Source organism: Fistularia commersonii, chromosome 10 (genome assembly GCF_037954325.1).
Source record: "Fistularia commersonii isolate RoL2024-O1a breed Wild chromosome 10, RoL_Fcom_v1.0, whole genome shotgun sequence".
Lineage (NCBI taxonomy): Eukaryota > Metazoa > Chordata > Actinopteri > Syngnathiformes > Fistulariidae > Fistularia > Fistularia commersonii.
The window spans coordinates 7,438,310-7,457,176 of NC_141293.1; the positions used below are offsets into that span (position 1 = coordinate 7,438,310).

At 47.3% G+C, this 18,867-nt stretch overlaps 2 protein-coding genes across 9 annotated transcripts in view; both read right to left on the reverse strand.

Moving 5' to 3' along the window:
* The window catches only part of LOC147230221 (disco-interacting protein 2 homolog C), a 131,249-nt gene extending 120,929 nt beyond the window's left edge, over positions 1 to 10,320 (reverse strand). For 3 of the 4 annotated variants that reach the window (XM_086153475.1, XM_086153473.1, XM_086153474.1), the window contains exon 1: positions 10,075 to 10,282. In XM_086153475.1, coding sequence (XP_086009601.1) covers positions 10,075 to 10,153 — 79 coding nt within the window. In that variant the 5' untranslated portion in view covers positions 10,154 to 10,282. Of the gene's footprint in view, positions 1 to 10,074 lie in introns of all 4 variants that reach the window. The other variant, XM_086153477.1, reaches the window with a different exon arrangement.
* Positions 10,321 to 16,856: 6,536 nt separating this feature from the next.
* larp4b (La ribonucleoprotein 4B) overlaps positions 16,857 to 18,867 on the reverse strand; it is a 33,570-nt gene continuing 31,559 nt past the window's right edge. For 4 of the 5 annotated variants that reach the window (XM_086153487.1, XM_086153483.1, XM_086153484.1 and 1 more), the window contains one exon: positions 16,858 to 18,810. In XM_086153487.1, the coding sequence (XP_086009613.1) occupies positions 18,481 to 18,810 (330 nt within the window). In that variant the 3' untranslated portion in view covers positions 16,858 to 18,480. Of the gene's footprint in view, positions 18,811 to 18,867 lie in introns of all 5 variants that reach the window. The other variant, XM_086153486.1, reaches the window with a different exon arrangement.

The following is an 18,867-nucleotide window of genomic DNA, read 5'->3' on the forward strand; positions in this document are numbered from 1 at the left end:
TCCTAACAGGCACGTGTGTGTGTGTGTGTGTGTGTGTGTGTGTGTGTGTGTGTGTGTGTCGCTAAACCCTCCTCAAACTTTCCATGACAGTGGCAGAGTGGATGGCTCCAGCTGTCCAGGGATAGAATTGCTGCAGCCCGCTATTATTTCAAGATGGCGAGCGCTAAGCGGCGCCACCGACGACGCCTGGCAGTTTACAATAGTGTGTGTGTGTGTGTGTGTGTGTGTGTAAATGTGTGCGTTGTCCACGTAGCGCCGCCGCTTTTTATTTTTTTGGGATCCCGCGCCACTTTAGCCTTATCATGCTAGTAGACAAGCGGGTAATCGGACCTTCTGACTGGCCAGGGAGGTAAGGGGCTCCAACGGGTGTCTGCCGCGGCGTTGTTAGCATTCGCGGCACAATGCTCCTCTTATCCGCTCTGTCTCCTTCTTTTTCTTCTTCTCCTCCTCCTCCTCAGTTGCTTGCTCGTCATTGTAAGCGCAAGAAAGCGGTTGAATCCAGTTCACAGAACTTTTTTTTTTTTTCCTTGAGGATGACAGCAGTCTGAGGGAAGATGGGGGGGTGAGAAGAGGAGAGGGATTCTTTTCCTTTTTTCTAAACCGTGACACAGATGGAATTCATCACTTGTTCTCTCTGTGTACGCCGGCCTCTCGGTCTGACCTGCAGGAGAACAAACCTGCTCCGGGTTCTCGGCCATGGAAGAAACCCAGCGTTTTCCCCGAAGATCCGTTCCCAGACTTTGACTTATTGAGGTTCCCCGGCGTTTAACTCCTTCCTGGCCGTGTCTTGACCATCGTATTGGTCAAAAAGCGCAAAAATAAAGCCGTGACTTGACTATTACGGGATGAAGCACAACAAAAGCAGCAAGTGTGAGCCTGAAAAGATGGCCGCCCACGGTCTATGTCACTGCTTAGACTTCTTTTCCTTTCAGCTGTTACCTGCAGGGTCCCCAGAGCCAATCATCTTGGTCCATCTAATCGACAGCCAACCAACCAGCTGCACCCATCCAACCAACAGCCAACCAACCGTCAGCTCGGTTAAACACACAACCAATCATCTGGGTCCATCTAACCCATAGCCAACCAATGATCTGCCTCCGTTCAACCCACAGCCAATCATCTGCCTCCATCTAACCCCAAATCCAACCAATCATCTGCACCCATTAACCCCACAGCCAACCAACTGTCAGCTCAGTTAAACCCACAGCAAATCATCTGCCTTCACTCAACAGGTGGATGTGATTGCGCGCTATGATTTGACACGATACGGGATTGAAGGATTAGCGGTTCAAGTCAGACTCCCTTGAAACTGGCTGTTTGCAGAGCCGAAGCACAAAGTGTGCGTGTGTATGTGTATGTGTGTGTACGTGTGTGGGTTTACACACGTGAGTGTATGTGTGTGTTGAGAAAATCTAGATGAACGGCTCAATATCACGGGAGACACTCCGCAGGGACGCTAGGAGACGCGTAAATAACCAGAATGGCAGGAGGGGAGGAGCGCCGGCGCCGTTGCCAAGCCCAAAAAACAAAACTGGGAATCCGGTGGCGGCCGTCGGAGAACCACATCAATCAGGCCGCAGCACCAGAGCGCCGCGTCTCCGTGCACCGCCGCCAATCTAATAAAGCCGTTCTCTTTAAGTGGATTAAGTGTTGCATTGTCCGGTTCGGAGTAACACACACACACACACACACACACACACACACACACACACACAAGCGTGATGCGAGGCTCAAAGCAACTACGTGGAGAGGGAGATTCCAAGTAATAGACACGTCCGGAAAGAGTCTCCACCTCCTGGCGCGGAGGCGGAGCTGGGTCGGAGAGGTCAAAGGTCAGCGCATTGGGGGTAAGCTAGCAAGCATCTCCGTGTCATATTTGTCGTTTTCGTCCACAGAGACCGAGCACTTTAATTGTTATTAGCTTTGATTGACCCCCCACCACGCCAAGCAACCACCCAGGATCTCGCTTTCCGAGGGCGACACAATCACCAACCCCCCCCCCGCTCGCCGCACGCCGGCTTCAAAAACAGGCCCGTAGTGGCAGCAATGCGGAGGCGAGACTCCAGGACAGAAACACCAGGCTGAGGGTGACTGCCTGAGCAGCTTAATGATGCAATCTGCCAGAAACACCACCCCCTACACACACACACACACACACACACACCCCACACACACACACATACACACACACAGTCCCCAAATCTCCCTCCATTCCCACCCACCCCAACAATGACATCACCTCACAAGAAAAAAACAACTGTTGCAACGGACACATTTGGGTTGTCGGCATGTGTGTATGTGTGTGTGTGTGTGTGTGTGTGTGTGTGTGTGTGTGTGTGTGTGTGTGTGTGTGTGTGTGTGTGTGTGTGTCGGACAGCAGATGTATGAGTCGAATGCTGCTCGACGTGAGTAGAAGATACCCCCATTTCATATTCAGCGTCCAGTTGCTAAAGGCCAAAATGCTAACAGGCTAACAGCCTAGCTTGCCATCACATATACAAGGCTGGTTTGGGGGAGTGCTTTTTCTTGAATGTCAGACTTTAAACATTAGGCCCGTGGTCAAAAACAAGGTAACCAGCTAACAGGCTAATGGATTAGCTTGCCATCACACATACAAGGCTGGTTGGGAGTAGTGCTTTAACTTAAATGTCGGAGTTTTTAGATTTGGCCCCTGGTCGCTAAAGGCTAATAGGCTAACCTGCTAGCTTGCCATCACATATACAAGGCCGGTGGCGGGAGCTCTTTACCCTCAATGTCAGATTTTTTACATTCCGTCCCTGGCTGCTAAAGGCTAACAGGCTAGCTCACCGTCATGTATACAAAGCCAGGGGCGAAATGGATGACAACTAGGCCAGTGGTCGCATCGCCAATCACCATCTGCCAATCGGCCGCAAAGACAATGTCCACATCATGGGGCCAAAACGATTACTTTTCTTCTTCTTATTCTTATTCGTATTATTATTATTGTTGTTATTATTGTATTTGCGTGCAAGGCGGTGAATGAATCCCATCATCCCTCAGAGAAAAATAATAAAAAAAGTTTCCCAAAAAGTTATGACTCACATTGGCCTAAAAACGAGGGGAAGAAGTGAGATCTTTGCTTTTTATAGCAGCGGCGGGAAGGGGGCGGGGCTTAGGAGGAGGGGAGGGCAGCGTTCGATGCATTCTAGCGTCCTTTGGCCTAATTAGATGATTGAAATTGCTTTTTTTTTTTGCATCAGGAGGCGTTTTCGGCGAGACGGAGATCTGTCGCTGACAAGGACGAGGAAGCAGAGCGGATTGGAAATGCTGATTGGAAGAGGAGGAGGGGTTTTCCTGATCCGCTCTAATGGCAGATGGAGCGGTGGAAGCACATTAGGCCGGACGCCTGACTAAGCACAAACACCGCTCAGATCAGGGAGCGGCGCAAGCTTTCCAGCGTCAAGCCGGTGGGAACCCCCTAGATATGAGGAGAAGGTTCCTGGTGGAGCGTTTCCTGCGTCCAGGTCAGATCCATCCGGACCTGAGAGGTTCGATTAACACGTCTGCCGCACAGCCAGAAGGTCCCTGATTGGATCCCCAAAGGAGGTCTTCTTTGTTCTCCACGTGTCTGCGTGGGGTTCCTCAGGGTTCTCCAGGTTCCTCCCTCAGTCCAAACACATGCAGGAGCTTCAGTAGAGACACCACGTTGTCTGGACATGTGACTGAGAGGGTGAATGGTTGCACGTAACTATATGTGGCCCTGTGATTGGTCCAGGGTAAGCCAATGGCAGCTGGTATAGGCCTCCACCAGTGCAGCATAAGCAGTGTAGAAGATGAATAAATGAATGAAACATTGTTTAGCATAGCATGTGTTACAGTGGGATACGCTAACAACCGACGGACAACTAAATCAATGGTCCGGGGTGAACACCACCTCTCAGCCAATGAGAGCAGAGATAGGCCCCAATTCCTGTGTACAGAAAATGAATGAATGAATGAATGAATGAATGAATGAAAATTTGCTATCTAGCACAGCAAAGCTTTAACCGCTGATACTATCCAACAATGCGTACGCCTTATATGAGCAGTTTTCCGAGGTACAAGGAATACCTGCCTATGAATGGTCGGACAGGATGAGCGGGAGAGTTGATTGAATGACACCGTGTGATTGACAGGTCCAGGGCCAAAAGCCCGCCTCGCAACACAACACATATCAATCACTTTGTCTGGTTGTTCTTAATGAATATCGGAGTCGTGTTTGCGCTAAATTGCATGGTTTCACCCGTTCACCCCCACCCGACCCCCCAAGTCGGTCCAGACGAGCGCCGTTGGCTGTCAGCCTCTCCGAGCCGGGTGGCTTCTCACACGAGGCGGACGCATAAATATTAATTCGCCCCAGCGCTGTCAGCCCCGCCGGCACAGCAAATCACTGGGGGTGAGGGTTGGCGGGGGGGGGGGGGGGGGGGGGGGGGTAGCTGGCGGGGGTGAACGCCTCCCCCGCCAGCTGCAGGACGTCAGTCAACGTCTGCATGACATTCCAGTAAAAGAAATCAATAAGCGCTTTTTATCTTGCTGCGTGCTATTTGAGCTATATGCTAACCTGACTAGCCGAGTCCACTGTCCCCCCCCACCCCCACCCCCACACATTCAACTGAGGGTGTCAATCTGTAACCATGCCAATTGATCTGCGGTTGGGGAGGGTTAAGAAGGTCCGGTCATTTTAGATTGTCGTAGATTCAGATAATATGACGATGAAGAAGAATACAAAGTTAGCGCTTTCTCCTCACAGAGGGAAGGTCCCCCGGTTCCATTCCGCTTGGAGCCTCCATGTCCTCCCCGTGTCTGCGTGGGGATCCTTAGGGTTCTCCGGGTTCCTCCCACCGAATTCCCCAGATATGTGAATGAGTGAGCAAATAGTTGCACATCTCAAAATAATGTGTGAATGACAGGGCGAATGGCCGAGACGACGGAGATCGTCTCTGTGGCGACGGCGGATTCAGCGACAGGATGCGAATCCAGACAGACTTACGATATTACAGCCAATCAGAGGTTGCCAGTTGGGGGGGGGGGCCACAACCTCCCGTCTTCCCCCCCAGGCCACTTCACACTGCTGACTCACCGGCGGTTATCAAGCACTCTGTGTCACTGATAAGCTGGGTGTGTGTGTGTGTGTGTGTGAGAGAGAACTGATCACCTGCTAGTGTCTAAAGGTCTGGCCACACCCACTTTTAATCTCTCAACAGCCAATAAAGCCTTCATATAGGCGACGACGGAGGGAGACATTAGTTGCCGTGGCACCCGGCGGTCGTAAAGTAGGGCTTCTCAGGTGGGGTGGGGCGGGCTGGGGGTTCCTCGGGTCTTCGATACCGACTTGCTTTCAGCAGAAACGGTTTCCACGGCGACGAGGACGACGGGGTCGAGTTTCCCTCTTGTCTCGATGAATCTAAATTGGGGGTGGGGGTGTCTGGTCCGGCTCTCGATGGAGTGGCTGCAGAAGTTAAGGAGCACAAAAGACGGCGCCGGCAGTCGAGTGGGTGACAGATCCGGTAAAATGTCAGCGGATGAATAACATTAAGCCGCGTCGCCACCGCCGAGGGTTCGGCCTTTTATCGCGCCCACACTCGGGATGGAAAACCGCGGGGGGTTCACCGGCACTTCGGTCAAAGGTTGGACGCTTAATTTTGTTTTGTTGCCATGGTTACAAGAAAACTTTGGAAAAGGTGTTTCACTTCGCCCAGACCTGTAACGTCATGGCGAGGTCAGGGTCACAGGCCGCATCTTTTTATTCATTTATTTACATTTTAAGGATCAGGGCTTGAACTGGAGATCCCGGTTTGCTTATATTCTAAAATAATTTTTGCAATTTTTTTAAGGAATTCACAAAAAAAATTTATTAAAAAAAGAAATGGAAATGTTTTATTTCCCTCGATGGGCGACCCCGAAGGTCAAAGCGTCAGCGGGTCGGCTTTATCCGCCTGATATCCGCTGACTTTTGGTTTTCTGCCTCGTGACCTCAAGGTCAATGTTCTCCTATGGCGCCCGAAAACGCTGTGGTGCATTATGGGATGGCGGCGGACCGAGTCCAACTTCACATCTACAGCTCCCCTGATTGGATGGAAACCCCGGAGTGTGTCTGAAAACACACGCCTGGTCCACTTGACCGGTAAGAAGAGTAAACACGGATGGCGGGGAGAAAAGTTATAGATTCAGGATAATAGAAAATTTTCAATCAGACGGGAATTAATCATTAATGTTGATCAGATGTTCATCGGAAACCGGAAGCAATAAAACAACCATTTATACTAGACCAGAGAGTCATAAGCAAGGCGTGGGGACACTGGTTGGAGGATTTTTGGGAATCACCTGCTCCGGAGGTGGGATGAAAGGGAAAATAAAACAAAAAAAAAAATTAAAAATTGAATATAAAAAGGAATAAATAAATAAATAAACTGGCGTCATGGAAACACATCAGCTCCACCGGCTTCCCCTGCGATCACAGGAGGGACAACTAATGGAAACGTCTCAGAGGCAGCAGTGAACCCGCCGGGCGGGGGGGGCCGCTCTGCTGGTGTGTGTGTGTATGTATGTGTGTGTGTGTGTGTGTGTGTGTGTGTGTGTGTGTGTGTAATCTGTAGCAAGCGGAGGTGGACTGCTTGTTATCTGGGCTCGACCGCGAGGGCTTAATATTCGGTCGGCGGCCAGATTAGTCCGGCACAACCTGTCAGTGTGCAGCTGCAGCCGGGGACGGCCGGAGGGGGCGGAGCCAGAGGATAGCCCCGCCCCCTCTCAGGAAGAAGCTCGCCGATTGGACCTTCCTGCACACACTGGTAGTGGATCTACTCCCACACCTGGACAGTAGCTGGCTGGTGCTGCAGGGCAAGACGGGACCAGAGGGGAGGTCTGCTTCACGACTCTTCCGCAGGACGTGGTCCCGGTGAGGGATGTGAGGGCGGGGCGGGAGGGGCGGGGGGGTAAAATCCAGGTCAGACAGTGCAGGAGGAGCTTTGCATTGAGTGCATCAGCTGAGCGTGTAAATAATGCAGCGGGGCGTCTGACCCCGATTCCCTCAGACGCACTTGTTTACATTGGAGCCGTGATGAAAAGGGGGAGGAAGAAGGGAATGTGTGTCACCTTTTTCCCACCCCTCCTCCTCCTCCTCCTCCTCCTCCTTCCTCTCACTCTCAAATCACAGCCCGTGGAAATATTTCGAAGTGTGCGTTTCCAGTCAGCTGTTGAAACCTCTTCCTCTCACTCCGCCTGCTCTTCACACACACACACACACACATCTAAATGGTTGACCTCCACCATCCAACTTGCATACAAACATACACGCACAAACACACAGACCATAAAGGTTGACCCTTGCCATCCAACTGCATGCTGACACACAGATACACACACCTGCACACACACACACACACCTAAATGGTTGACCTCCACCATCCAACTGTACACACACACGCCAAAATTTTGACCTCTCCCATCCAACTGCATACAAACATACACGCACAAACACACAGACTATAAAGGTTGACCCTTGCCATCCAACTGCATGCTAACACACAGATACACACACCTGCACACACACACACACACCTAAATGGTTGACCTCCACCATTCAACTGCACACACACACAACAAAATTTTGACCTCTGCCATCCAACTGCATGCAAACACACACACACACACGCAATAACTTCCGAAAGCGCTTTGTTTTGTTTTTTCACTTTCCGGAAAACGCCGTGCACATGAGCGAGCGCTTGCGGCACGCTCCCCTCCGAGGGTGGGGGGGGGGTGGGAGGGGGTTGAAGCAGAAACCCGACACCAACGCTCCGCGGGCCAGCGGCGAGCCTGAGACGGCGTGACGTATCAATAAGATTGGGGCAAGGAAGGGGGTGAGGAGGAGGAGGAGGAGGGGTGATAATGATAAAATCAATAGCGAGGCGGTGCTGGAGCGTCTTGCATAAGAAGCCAATGTGTGGGGGAGTTTGGAGGGGGGGGGGGCGGAAACGGGCCGAAGTGTCATGTGAGACGAGCTGCAGGCTCTAATGGAAGCAGCATGCAGGCGCTGGCAAGCGGGGTTTTCCAGCGCGTGCACACACACACACACACACACACTCATGCGCGTCCAATGAGAACGCGTCTCATTTTGCCCCTTTTTTAACACATGAATCTGGGATTCATGCGTTCAGTCCATGATTGGTCGACTCACGGGAGATTTTTTTTTTTTTTTCTGGAAAAATCCAAAATGGCGGAGAGGTCCAGGTAAGAGGGCGGCGGGGCCACGATGACCACGATTGCAACAACATTAGCGACAGCGACAGCGATGGCAACAACAGCGTCAACATCAACGTTAATAATCTGGCAACAAAAACAACAACAAAAACGACAGTGTTAGCAATAGCAACGAGCACAACAGCGTCAGTAACAATTGCAACAACAATTTAAACAACAATTACAAATGGAACATTGACAAATTACAACAACAACATTGACAACAGCACTCACAAAAACATCGTCAACAATTATAACAACGTGAAAATATTCACAGCAACACACAGCAACAGCGTCAATGTCAATTGCGACAACAATTTACAACAATAACGATGGACAACAATACAAACAATCGCAATGGCGGTAATGACAACAGCGCCAACATTAACAACGATGACGACAACAACAGCGTCAACATTAATAATGGCAACAATGTTAACAATATCAACAACTACAACGAGAGTAACAAACCGAATAACAACACAACTACACAACAACTGAGCAACAACAAGGACAACAATATCAGCACAATCTGAACAACAACTACGACAACATTGACAAACACGATAACGATGTTGAGTTTGTTTATACGTCAACAATGATGAAAACAGTGATATAAACAACCGCAACGGTGACAACATCAACAACAATTATGACAACAACATTAAGAAGACACATCATCAATCATAGCAGGGACAACGTTAACAATATCAACAATTACAAAAACAAGATGAACAACAATGGCGATGACGACAACAGTGTCAACAAGGACAAGAATATTTACACAACCTGAACAACAACAAACACAACAATTGTACCTTTAGCAATGATGAAAACAACAATAAAAATAACAAACATCACAGCTATGACAAGGGCAACTCCAGCAATGACGAAAACAACGATGAAAATAAACAAAAGTGTCATCAACAAACGCAACCGTGACAACAACAACAGCAGCGTCAACATAAACAACAATTGTAACAACGACAACATGAACAACCGTATCGGCAACAACAACTCACAGCATCAATATCAATCATAGCAACGACAATTACAATGGATAGCAGCGTCAGAACAAGGACAACAACATTGACAATCCGAACAACGACAACTACAACAAACGCAATAACGACAACCCCAGCGATGATGAAAACAACAATGAAAATATCGACAACAATGCCGACAAATGCAACCGTCAGCAACAACAGCCGCAACATCGACGTTCACAACAAAAACCGTATGTATCGACGGTTAGAAACGACGGGATTGACGACGATTGTTAACGCAACGCCAACAAGGAAAACAACAACAACAATAACTTGAACAACGACACGGGCGAAACCAACGACACCCAGAGGCCCAGCTGAAGTCCAACTCAGGAGTACTTGCAACTTTGAGTACTCGCTGTACTCGCTGTACTTGCTGTACTCGCTGTATTCCAACTGGCTGCCTGACAGGCAGGGAAACCTCGCTTAGTCTTGTTTTTGTTGCTGTTGTTTTTTTGCAGTTAAGGTTCTGCTTCTATTTTCAACATATGTTGTGCGTGTGCATGCCTATGTGTGTGTGTGTGTGTGTGTGTGTGACACGCGCACGGGCCCGGGATGCCCCGTGTGCACGTGAAGTTCCGGTGTGCACGGTTGCCGCGTCACCGGTCCGGGCCCCCGAACCCGAACCCGAACCTGGGACCGCTGCAGCGTTTCATAACATCGGACTTGAACTTGGGAGGGTTCGGCGCCTTTCCACCCCTCCATCCTGCAGCCGGTACCGGTACCGGGACCGGACCCGGTACCGGGCCCCTGCCCCCCCCCCCCCCCCCCCCCCACTCCCGGCGGGACTCACCTTCGGATAACTCCAACTCCAGCTCGGCGAGTTTCGCCCGAACCTCCGCTGGGATCGGCACTGGATCCCGGTCCGCCATTCCGCCCCCGAAGTCGAACCGAGCCTGAGCCAGTGCCTCCGGCCGCTTCCTCCCCGCCGGTTCTTCTTCTCCTCCGGGATTGTTCGGAAAACCTCCCCCGCCGAAAAATCCAAAGTCGGGCAGACTCTCTGCGTGTGCGGCTGCAGCGCGAAGAGTCCGCCGCCGACACAAGACAAGCTGGAGATTTTGTGACAGCGCAGTTTCCGGTTTTCCGCTTTTCAAAATAAGAGCCCGGGGCTGAAACAACGTTTCAATTGTCTTGACTTTCTCTCTTCTGATGGACGCTGCACGCTTTTAGGCTATTTCAAATCTCAATGACTAATATCAAAACATATAAATATGTGATATTTTAACTTTTTTTTCCGGATGTGAAGTTTGTTCCATTGTCTTCTTTGCAATAAATGTTTCACTCTACAACAACCCCTTCTTCTACGCAAAATTACTACATGTATTTGTAAATGCACATGTGTATACATCATATATACTTTTATACATGTTTACATTACCTTTGCTTTATTTTTGTTTATTTTTATCTCTTTTTATTTTTATTATTCGCTATTTTATTCTTCATATAGAGTTCTATTTAGATTCTTCCCCACTTGTTGCAGGAGCTGCTTTCAATGAAAATCAATTTCCCCTGGGAGATTGATAAGGAATTCTGATACTGATTCTGATTTATTTATTTTTGTCCCATCTTGTAAGTTTTGTTAAAAGCTCGTTTTGTAGCATCATAATTTTGCACTGATTTTATTGAAACCCTGACACCACTTATGTATAATCTTTATTAACCTATTTCTGTTCATCTCACCTTGTCGTATTTATTTTTCCGAGGCATCTGGGATCATACAATTATCCCAGGAATCATTTCTGATTCTGATTTCTGCTAATTTAAATTTAATTTCAAGCTAGTCATTCAAACACTTCTTTTATTTTTAAATGCATGTGAATTAATGGGTGATTTACTGATTTTGGGAGTTTCTTGCAAATTCTGATAACAATTTCCCTGCTTTGGGATTATTTTGCCGGCATTCGGTTGTTGTGTTAATGTATTTTGCAATGAATGACAGTTGTCTTATATATTCAATGACAGAAACATATTTTTAAGGTGAACCACCATTGAAAATACTCAGAAACAATTAAAATCACCCACATGCACGTCGGTGATGTCTTATTTTTAGAGACTTACAGCCAAAATACCTCCTGTTGCTCCCGTGGAATTAAACTTGCGCTTTAACTTTGAAACCCCCCATTCCAGACTCACTTCCTGTTTGTCCCTTGCTCACACCTGCGAGCTTGACGCTCCCGTGGCAGGTTGAATCCACTGATGGCGGCGAACCGGAGACATGAACGGATGAGCCCGCGGGGGGTCAAAGGTCACCCGTTCATCCACAGCGGACCGAGATGTGTCTCTGAGTCACCGAGAATGAAAATACAAACAGATGTTGATAAGTTTTGTTTTTGTTTTTTTTCTCTCTAAACCCGATCTTCCATAAGAGGGCGCCAGATTGTCTCTCTGCAATCAGTAAAACTGGTTTTAATTAGTTGTAGTTCACGTAAAATCTGGTTAGGAGACCATATAAATGTGAAATTGATAAAAAGATGCAAAATATTTCAAATAGAATAAAGCCGTCTGGTCTTTTTTAAAGGTTTAATTATTGTTCAAAACTCATCAAATGGATGTTTAGCTCTGTAAATTCCTGTTTGATATCTATTAGAGAACTTTAAAAAAGGGGGAGTAGAAATGATTTTTTTTTAAAACAAATTAAAATATCACGAATTACTTTTTGGTTATGTTGATGACTCGGGAAAAGTTTATTTCTTTTATTTACTATAACTTACCTCTGTGAGTGTTACTGGCTCACAGATGATCCACGTTTTATTTGGTGAAACTTTTTCACGACAAAAATCATGCGTTTACAAGAACAAAAAAACCAGTGTACACCAAAAAGCATTAAATCGACACAGTGTTTTAAATTCCAATAATCGATAAGGCGATCAGGAATCTCAGCCTCGCTGCTGCTGCAACATTTGTAGTCGGGCGCCCCCTAGTGGACACTCGGGTAACTACACCTCACGCAGCCATCAGGGCTTCCTGGCTTTCCTCTGGAGTTCCTCGGTTCTCCTGCAGAGTTGGACCTCCTGCTCCTCCAGAAGAGGCGACAGGGGACCTTCAACAGCTACTGTGGGGATTCATTCGACCCCCTGGTTTGTTTTTCTATTTATATTTCTCCACCCAAAGCAGAATGCACGTCACTTGTGTGAAATCATTCATTCATTCATTCGTTCATTTAATAATAATAATCATAACAATGTCTCGTTTATTAAAAATTCCCTCTCTGCAATTAAGCCATCATGGATTAACCATTAGCAGTAGGCTGCAGTCGACCAGCGCCGGGGAGCGGTCAGGAGTTCGGTGTCTTGCTCAACAACACTTCGACACACTAGGAGTAGCCGGGAATCATCTATGCATCACATATAGAGACATACAGTACATCCATTCACCTTCTCATTCACATTTCAGAGATGCAACCATTCACCTTCTCACAATCACATTGTTTAGAGCTACAATTCCCCCTGTCATTCACCCATTATTTAGACATACAACCATTCACAGTCATGCACATGTCAGAGACATACAGCAATTCACCCTCTCATTCACTTGTCATATAGAGATACGCAACCATTCACCCTCTCATTGTCACATTTTTTAAATCTACAACCATTCACCCTCTCATTCACATCACAGAGACTTACAACCATTCACCCTGTCATTACCCATTATGTAGACAAAGGCAACCATTCACGCTTTTTCAGGTCATGGACGCATGCAACCGCTCACCTTCTAATGATCACATTATTCAGATCTACAGTAATTCACCCTCTTATTCACCCGTTATATGGATACAATCATTCACCCTCTCATTCCTACGTCATTGAAAAACACAACCATTCACTCTCATTGACATATCGTGTAGATATGCAACCATTCACCCTCTCATGATCACATTATAAAGAGTTAAAATATTCACATGTCATGTGGACACGCAACCATTCACCCTTTCATTCACACGCGTGGGCAATTTCAGGGAGTCCACTAAGTCTCCTGGTGGTTTTCAGACCGGACGACGAACATGGAGACTCCGCGGTGGGAACAGAACCAGGGAACTTTCTCGCTTTGTATGTGACATCATTTCCTGTTCCCTCCCCCGCCCACCAATGACATTTATCATGATGCGTCCCTTTTCATTGGTTCTCCTCATCCACACCTGTTTGACATCACAGCTCCGCCCACTCCGTTACCGTATTTGGCATCACCATGGAAACAGGTAAATTGCGGCCTGCTTCCCCCATTGGATGAGTCCCATCTCTGCTAGTTGCTTCCCCTTTTGAACATTTTTCATTTAGCATCGGATGCTAACATCTGAGTTGCATTGACAGATAACTACAAAGGGGCGCTGCAGAGGTTAGCTTTATTGCAATTTTGTTTTTTAGTTTTAATATAAGCAAATATTGAAAAGATTGGGATTTTTTCAGAGGAAACTCAATAAATGAACCAATCGATCCACAAGGCTAGTTTTTATTGTATTCTTTTAACACATTTAACTTCTTATTGTATTTAAATTGATGGCTTTTGACATATCTGGTTCCTATGGATAATTTTTTTATTCATCCCTGGGGTTTAATAGAACATCAGACAGTCCCAATGTTGTTTTTTTTTAATTTACTTTTAACCTTCTGAAATCTTTGGATTTAAATCTTGCGTTAAATGATGTGTGAGAACTTAATTATCGTAAAGAGACAGTTTTAAAAGACTAAACTTTGGGTTGGGCTGTAAGTACATTGGGAGATCTGAGGAGGAAACTCACATTAGACAAACAAGGGTTCCAGCTCAGCATATGTCCAAACAACAACAACAAAAACAACCATAAGAAAAACAATTGTACATTTATTTACCAGGAAAGCTGATGAACATGGAGGAACCAGAAAAAAAAAATTAGCTTTTTGGCGGTTTTGGATAATGGACCAATGGACCTTCATGCCCTGCCCTCTGCCGACGGTGGAGGCTCCGCTCCAGGTGTGCTTCTGTTTCCATGCAGAGGTGTCTGGGTCCAGCAGGTGCAGCAAAGACTCACGTTCGGAGACGACGAAACAAAACAAAAACAAACTGTTTATTCAGCCAAATCAATCCCATAATCGGTCTTATCTTACAAGCACACTTGTTGCATCAGAAAACAAAAATGTAAAAATTAAAAAAAAAAAAAAAGTTTTTTTTTTTTTGTTTTTTTTAAAGACGAGATGCTCATTTATCTTAGAATAAACAGACAAAAAAAAAACACAAAGGCTTCAGGAATTCAGCAGAAACGGATTAATAAACAGAATGACCGTAAAAAAAAAAAAAAAAAAAAAAGAAAAGAAAAAAAGCCTTAGAATACATTGAGGGTTAGCATCGCGTCGCTCATGCTGGTTTCACCTCCCCGCCAGACCCAGGACAGTCCCCCCCCCCCGATGAGGTCGATCTGAAGGGGCTGCGAGGGGGCATGTAGTGCTCCGGTTACTCGTGGGGACTTCCAGATTCTCCAGCAGGCAGGCACGCGCACACGCACACACACACATACACAAAATTAAACTTAAAAAAAAAAATGGAAGGCTTCTGTGAAACAAGGTTGTCCGCCTCAATGTAAACAGCAAAGTAAGCCGACGCCATTCGCCGAGGTTCCTCGTCAAGATGCTCCATCACGAGGCTGTGGCAACCTGAACACCAGGTGTGTGTGTGTGTGTGTGTGGATGTGTTTGAGTTACGACACAGGTAAGAAATGTGGAATGACACAGGGGGGGCGAAGGGGACTGGGCGACACGTCCGCTTCTCTCCAATCGGGACGTCTCTACAGTAGATCTGTTTTTACAGAGTTCCACTTTCACAAACACTCAAATGTCCAGAAAGCCCCCGATCCTAGATGCCCAGGAGAGAGGAGAAAAAAAAAAAAAAAAAAAATCATAAATATATTTAGAAGTTAATTTCCTACAAATTCTATATTTTTCAATTTTTACTTATTTCATTCCCATTTTTTTTAAAGCAATTTCCTGCACTTTATTATTTATTTCAATTTATTTCTTCTCGCTCAGCTATGACTTCAACAAAAACAAGAGAGAATGGAGAAGCTGTAAATTACAGAGCAAAAAAAATAAAATAAAATAACAGGACCTCGTTCTGAAAAATGAAAATGTAGATCCGGGTCTGCTGTGGGTAGGAAGGCCTTCCTCCGTCTTTGAATGTTTGTGAAGGCAGGTGGAGGTGGGGGTCGGGCAGCCTGATGGCCCCCCGGTACATTCTTGATTTGCGCCTGATCGGAACCGGCTTCCAACAATCCGGAATAGTCTTTGAATTCTGCATCGCCCAGCCCCCGGATGAAACGCACAACAATAATTATTATTAATAAAAAATAAAGTCTGCCCCGGGGGCGGAGCGGAGCTCAAAACTCCACACGTACAAACTAAAAAAAAAAAAAAAGAAAAGAAAAAGAAAGAACGAAATACATCAAAAATAATTAAAATTAAAAAAAGGAAGAAGTTAAAGAAAAATATTTCCAAAAAAAAAAGCACATTTTTTTTTAATATCCTACATCCAGCTCGATAGCGACATTAATAGCTCAACAAGATCAATATATCTTTTTGTTGTTTTTTTTTCCGTATAATCATTTTAAGGTACCTTTTTTTATATTTTTCTGAGTATTTACAACTGTACAGGCAAAGCGCACACTTCAAAGTGCATATATTTAATACAGTATCGACTAGTTTTGCATTTACAAGGTTTGTATTTTTAAAGGCCCCCCTCCCCGGAAAAAAAAACCCTGAAACTAATAAAACAAAGAAAATTAGAACTATTGTTTCTTTTTTTGTTTGTTTGTTTGTGTGTACATTTTACAAAAATGAACAAAAAAAAGAGGAAGGGACGCTGCAAGGTGTGTACTCTCGATCAGTTAGATGTCTAGACTCAACGCTCAGGAGGAAGAGGAGGAGGATGACGAAGAGGAGGGGGGTGAAAAGAAATGAACTATGCTTGTCTTGGTATAAAAGTTAAGGCAAAGTCATTTTTCAAGTTTAAATAAAATTCAAGTTTCTCAAACACTGGATGGAGATTTTTTTTTTTTTTTTTGAAGCATTTCGCGTCACCGTGGCGACAGCGGGCACCTCTCCCTCCCTCCCTCCTTCTCTGTCGTCCCCTCCGAAACTGGAAAGCCGGGCGTTCCGGTGCGGGGCGAAGAGTGTCAGCGGGCGCCGTGCGTTCCTTCACCTCTCACCACGCCCGCTGACCAAAACCAGAAAAGAAAAAAAAAAAAAAAAAAAAAAAAAAAAAAAAAAACAATCCATCCATCCAAGTGCATCCCAGTCCTTCAGAGGAGGAAAAAAAAACAAAACAAAACAAAAAAAATTCCCCCCTGTTAAGCAAACTCAAGATTTAGCTTGGAAATCCGAAGAAGCTCTGAGCAGGAGTTACAAATGTCTGGGTGGAGCTTTCCCTTCTCCTGATGCGAGTGTGTGTTTCGTGGAGGATGAGAAGGGAGGGAGGGGGTGGAGGGGCTCTCTTAGTGGGATTCTACCCAGAATGCTTCAGGGTTGCAGGAAGACTTTCGTTGTGTGACTTTCCCCAACAGTGAGTGTGTATCGTACAGTGGTTTGAGCGTGTGTGTGTGTGTTTTCCTCCATTTTTTTTTTTTTTTTGTCCACAGGCAGGTTTCCACCACCGTCCCCTGGCCCCCGGCTGGTCGCCTGCCGAAGTGGCTGCTACAGTGTGCAGGCTGTCCAGCCTTCGGCTCCCAGTTTCCTCCCTTCCTGCGCCCGGGAGGGTGGAGAGTCCTCCGCCCGCTGGGTGGTGGCGGCGGAGGGGGTTGACCTTCCCTTCTTCTGTGCTTTAGTTTTTCTTCCCCCCTCAAAAAAAGTCCAGAGTCATAAAGCAGGAAAGTGTGTGTGTGTGTGTGTGTGTATGTGTGTACACGAGAGGTTCAGTGGAGAACATCTCCTCCTTGTCCTCCTGCTCTCCTTTGCTTCTTCTCTGTCAAACACAGGTTTGAAGGACATATCCTTCCCGTCAATCTCTTCCGCTGCGTCTACATTCACATCCGCCATCACCAAACGTCCTGCCTCCGCCTCGCTTCCTCCGTCCAGCCTCCCGATGTTCCTCGCCTCCTCCGGCTCCCACAAAGCTTCAACGCTCCCGCTACCAGTCTGTACTCAACAGCAATTAAAACTACACTCAAACACACACACACACACACACACACACACACACTTGTGGGGATGAACAGGGTTTCGCAAGCCGCGCTAAGGAACATTTTCACACTGTGAGGATTAAAGTTGTGACATTAGATATAAACTCATGATAAGGGAGGGGGGGAACCTGCAGGTGTTTGCGAAGCTGCAGCTTAAAACCTCTCCCTAAGTCAGTTTTCACGTTGCTTCATCACGGGAAGGTGTTAGATCAGATTTAACGGGTGTTATCCGGTAACAGTCCATCTTCGTTCCTCAGCGCAGCCCGAATGAGGACGCTCTGAAACGATCGTCCATCCGACGAATGAATTCAGCGAAACTTTCGTTTCCAGACAGTGGGTAATGCAGACATGCGGCGAGTATTTCTGCACGGGGTAACAAGTTTGCAGGATTCCAGGAAAGTCTCGAAACCAATCTCCAGCCACGGGTCTTTATGAGTCCTTGGAGGAGGAGGAGGAGTCGGGGGCTCTTGAGTTTATTCCACAGTCGACGCAAGGAGGGTCGTACAGTTTAATTCCCAGATGTGCAGGGGGGGGTGAGGAGGGAAGGGGCAGATAAATCTGTGCCGGTCTCATCGCGGTGAGCTTCAGCGTTAGATCTTGCATATGGGTTTGAGCATGTCTCCCCCCCCGCCGGAAAAAAAAAAACATTTTCTGGTGGTGAAACCCGAAAGCGGGGGTACGTGGAAGCCGCCCCTCCTCACAACAATGCCCTGCCACTCTGCCAGAGACTGATTGTATCCCACAGAGCCATTTTTGGACACGCCAGCGGAGTGGGAGGGGGCTGACACGACACAATGAAAGCAAAATATGAAAGGAGACCCCAAAATAAATATAAACAGGATGAAACGGTGCTCTGCGTGCACGGTAAAGTGCTTTTTTTTTTTTTTTTTTGTCATCTGCAAGCCCTGATCCAGGAAGGAAGGCATCCTCTATGCTTGGTTGTGGCCGGCGGTTCTGGGATAGAAGTATGGAGTAGCCCTGACATGTTTCCTTTTTAAACGCATCTATGGAGCGTAGCGAAGGGGGGGGGGGAGAGAAGGGGGGGGGAACACCGTCAGCCTACTGAGGGGACTTGGGCGGGGTGTGGTGTGGATCTTTGCTGGAGGTTTTCCCTGGGTGCGCCGGCGGGGAGGCCCACCGGCCGGTCGGCCTCCGGTTCTCCCGCGGGGGCCGCCCCGGGGCGGCGGCGGCCGGGCCGGCTTTGGAGGACGACGGGTGTGTCTCTCTGGCTTTGGCCTCCGCTCCCGGGGCCGAGGGCTCCGAGCACTTCCTCTCCTCGCCGGCGGCGGCGCATACTGGCTTAGCTTCCTTGGGGGTCAGCGGGGTCTGCTGGGCCGGGGATTCCTTCGCCCGCTGACAGATCTCTGCATAGGAGGGCTTCCTCAGCTCCTGCAACAACACCGAAGGATTTACAACCGCCGGCGGACACAGATCGATCCTGCCGCT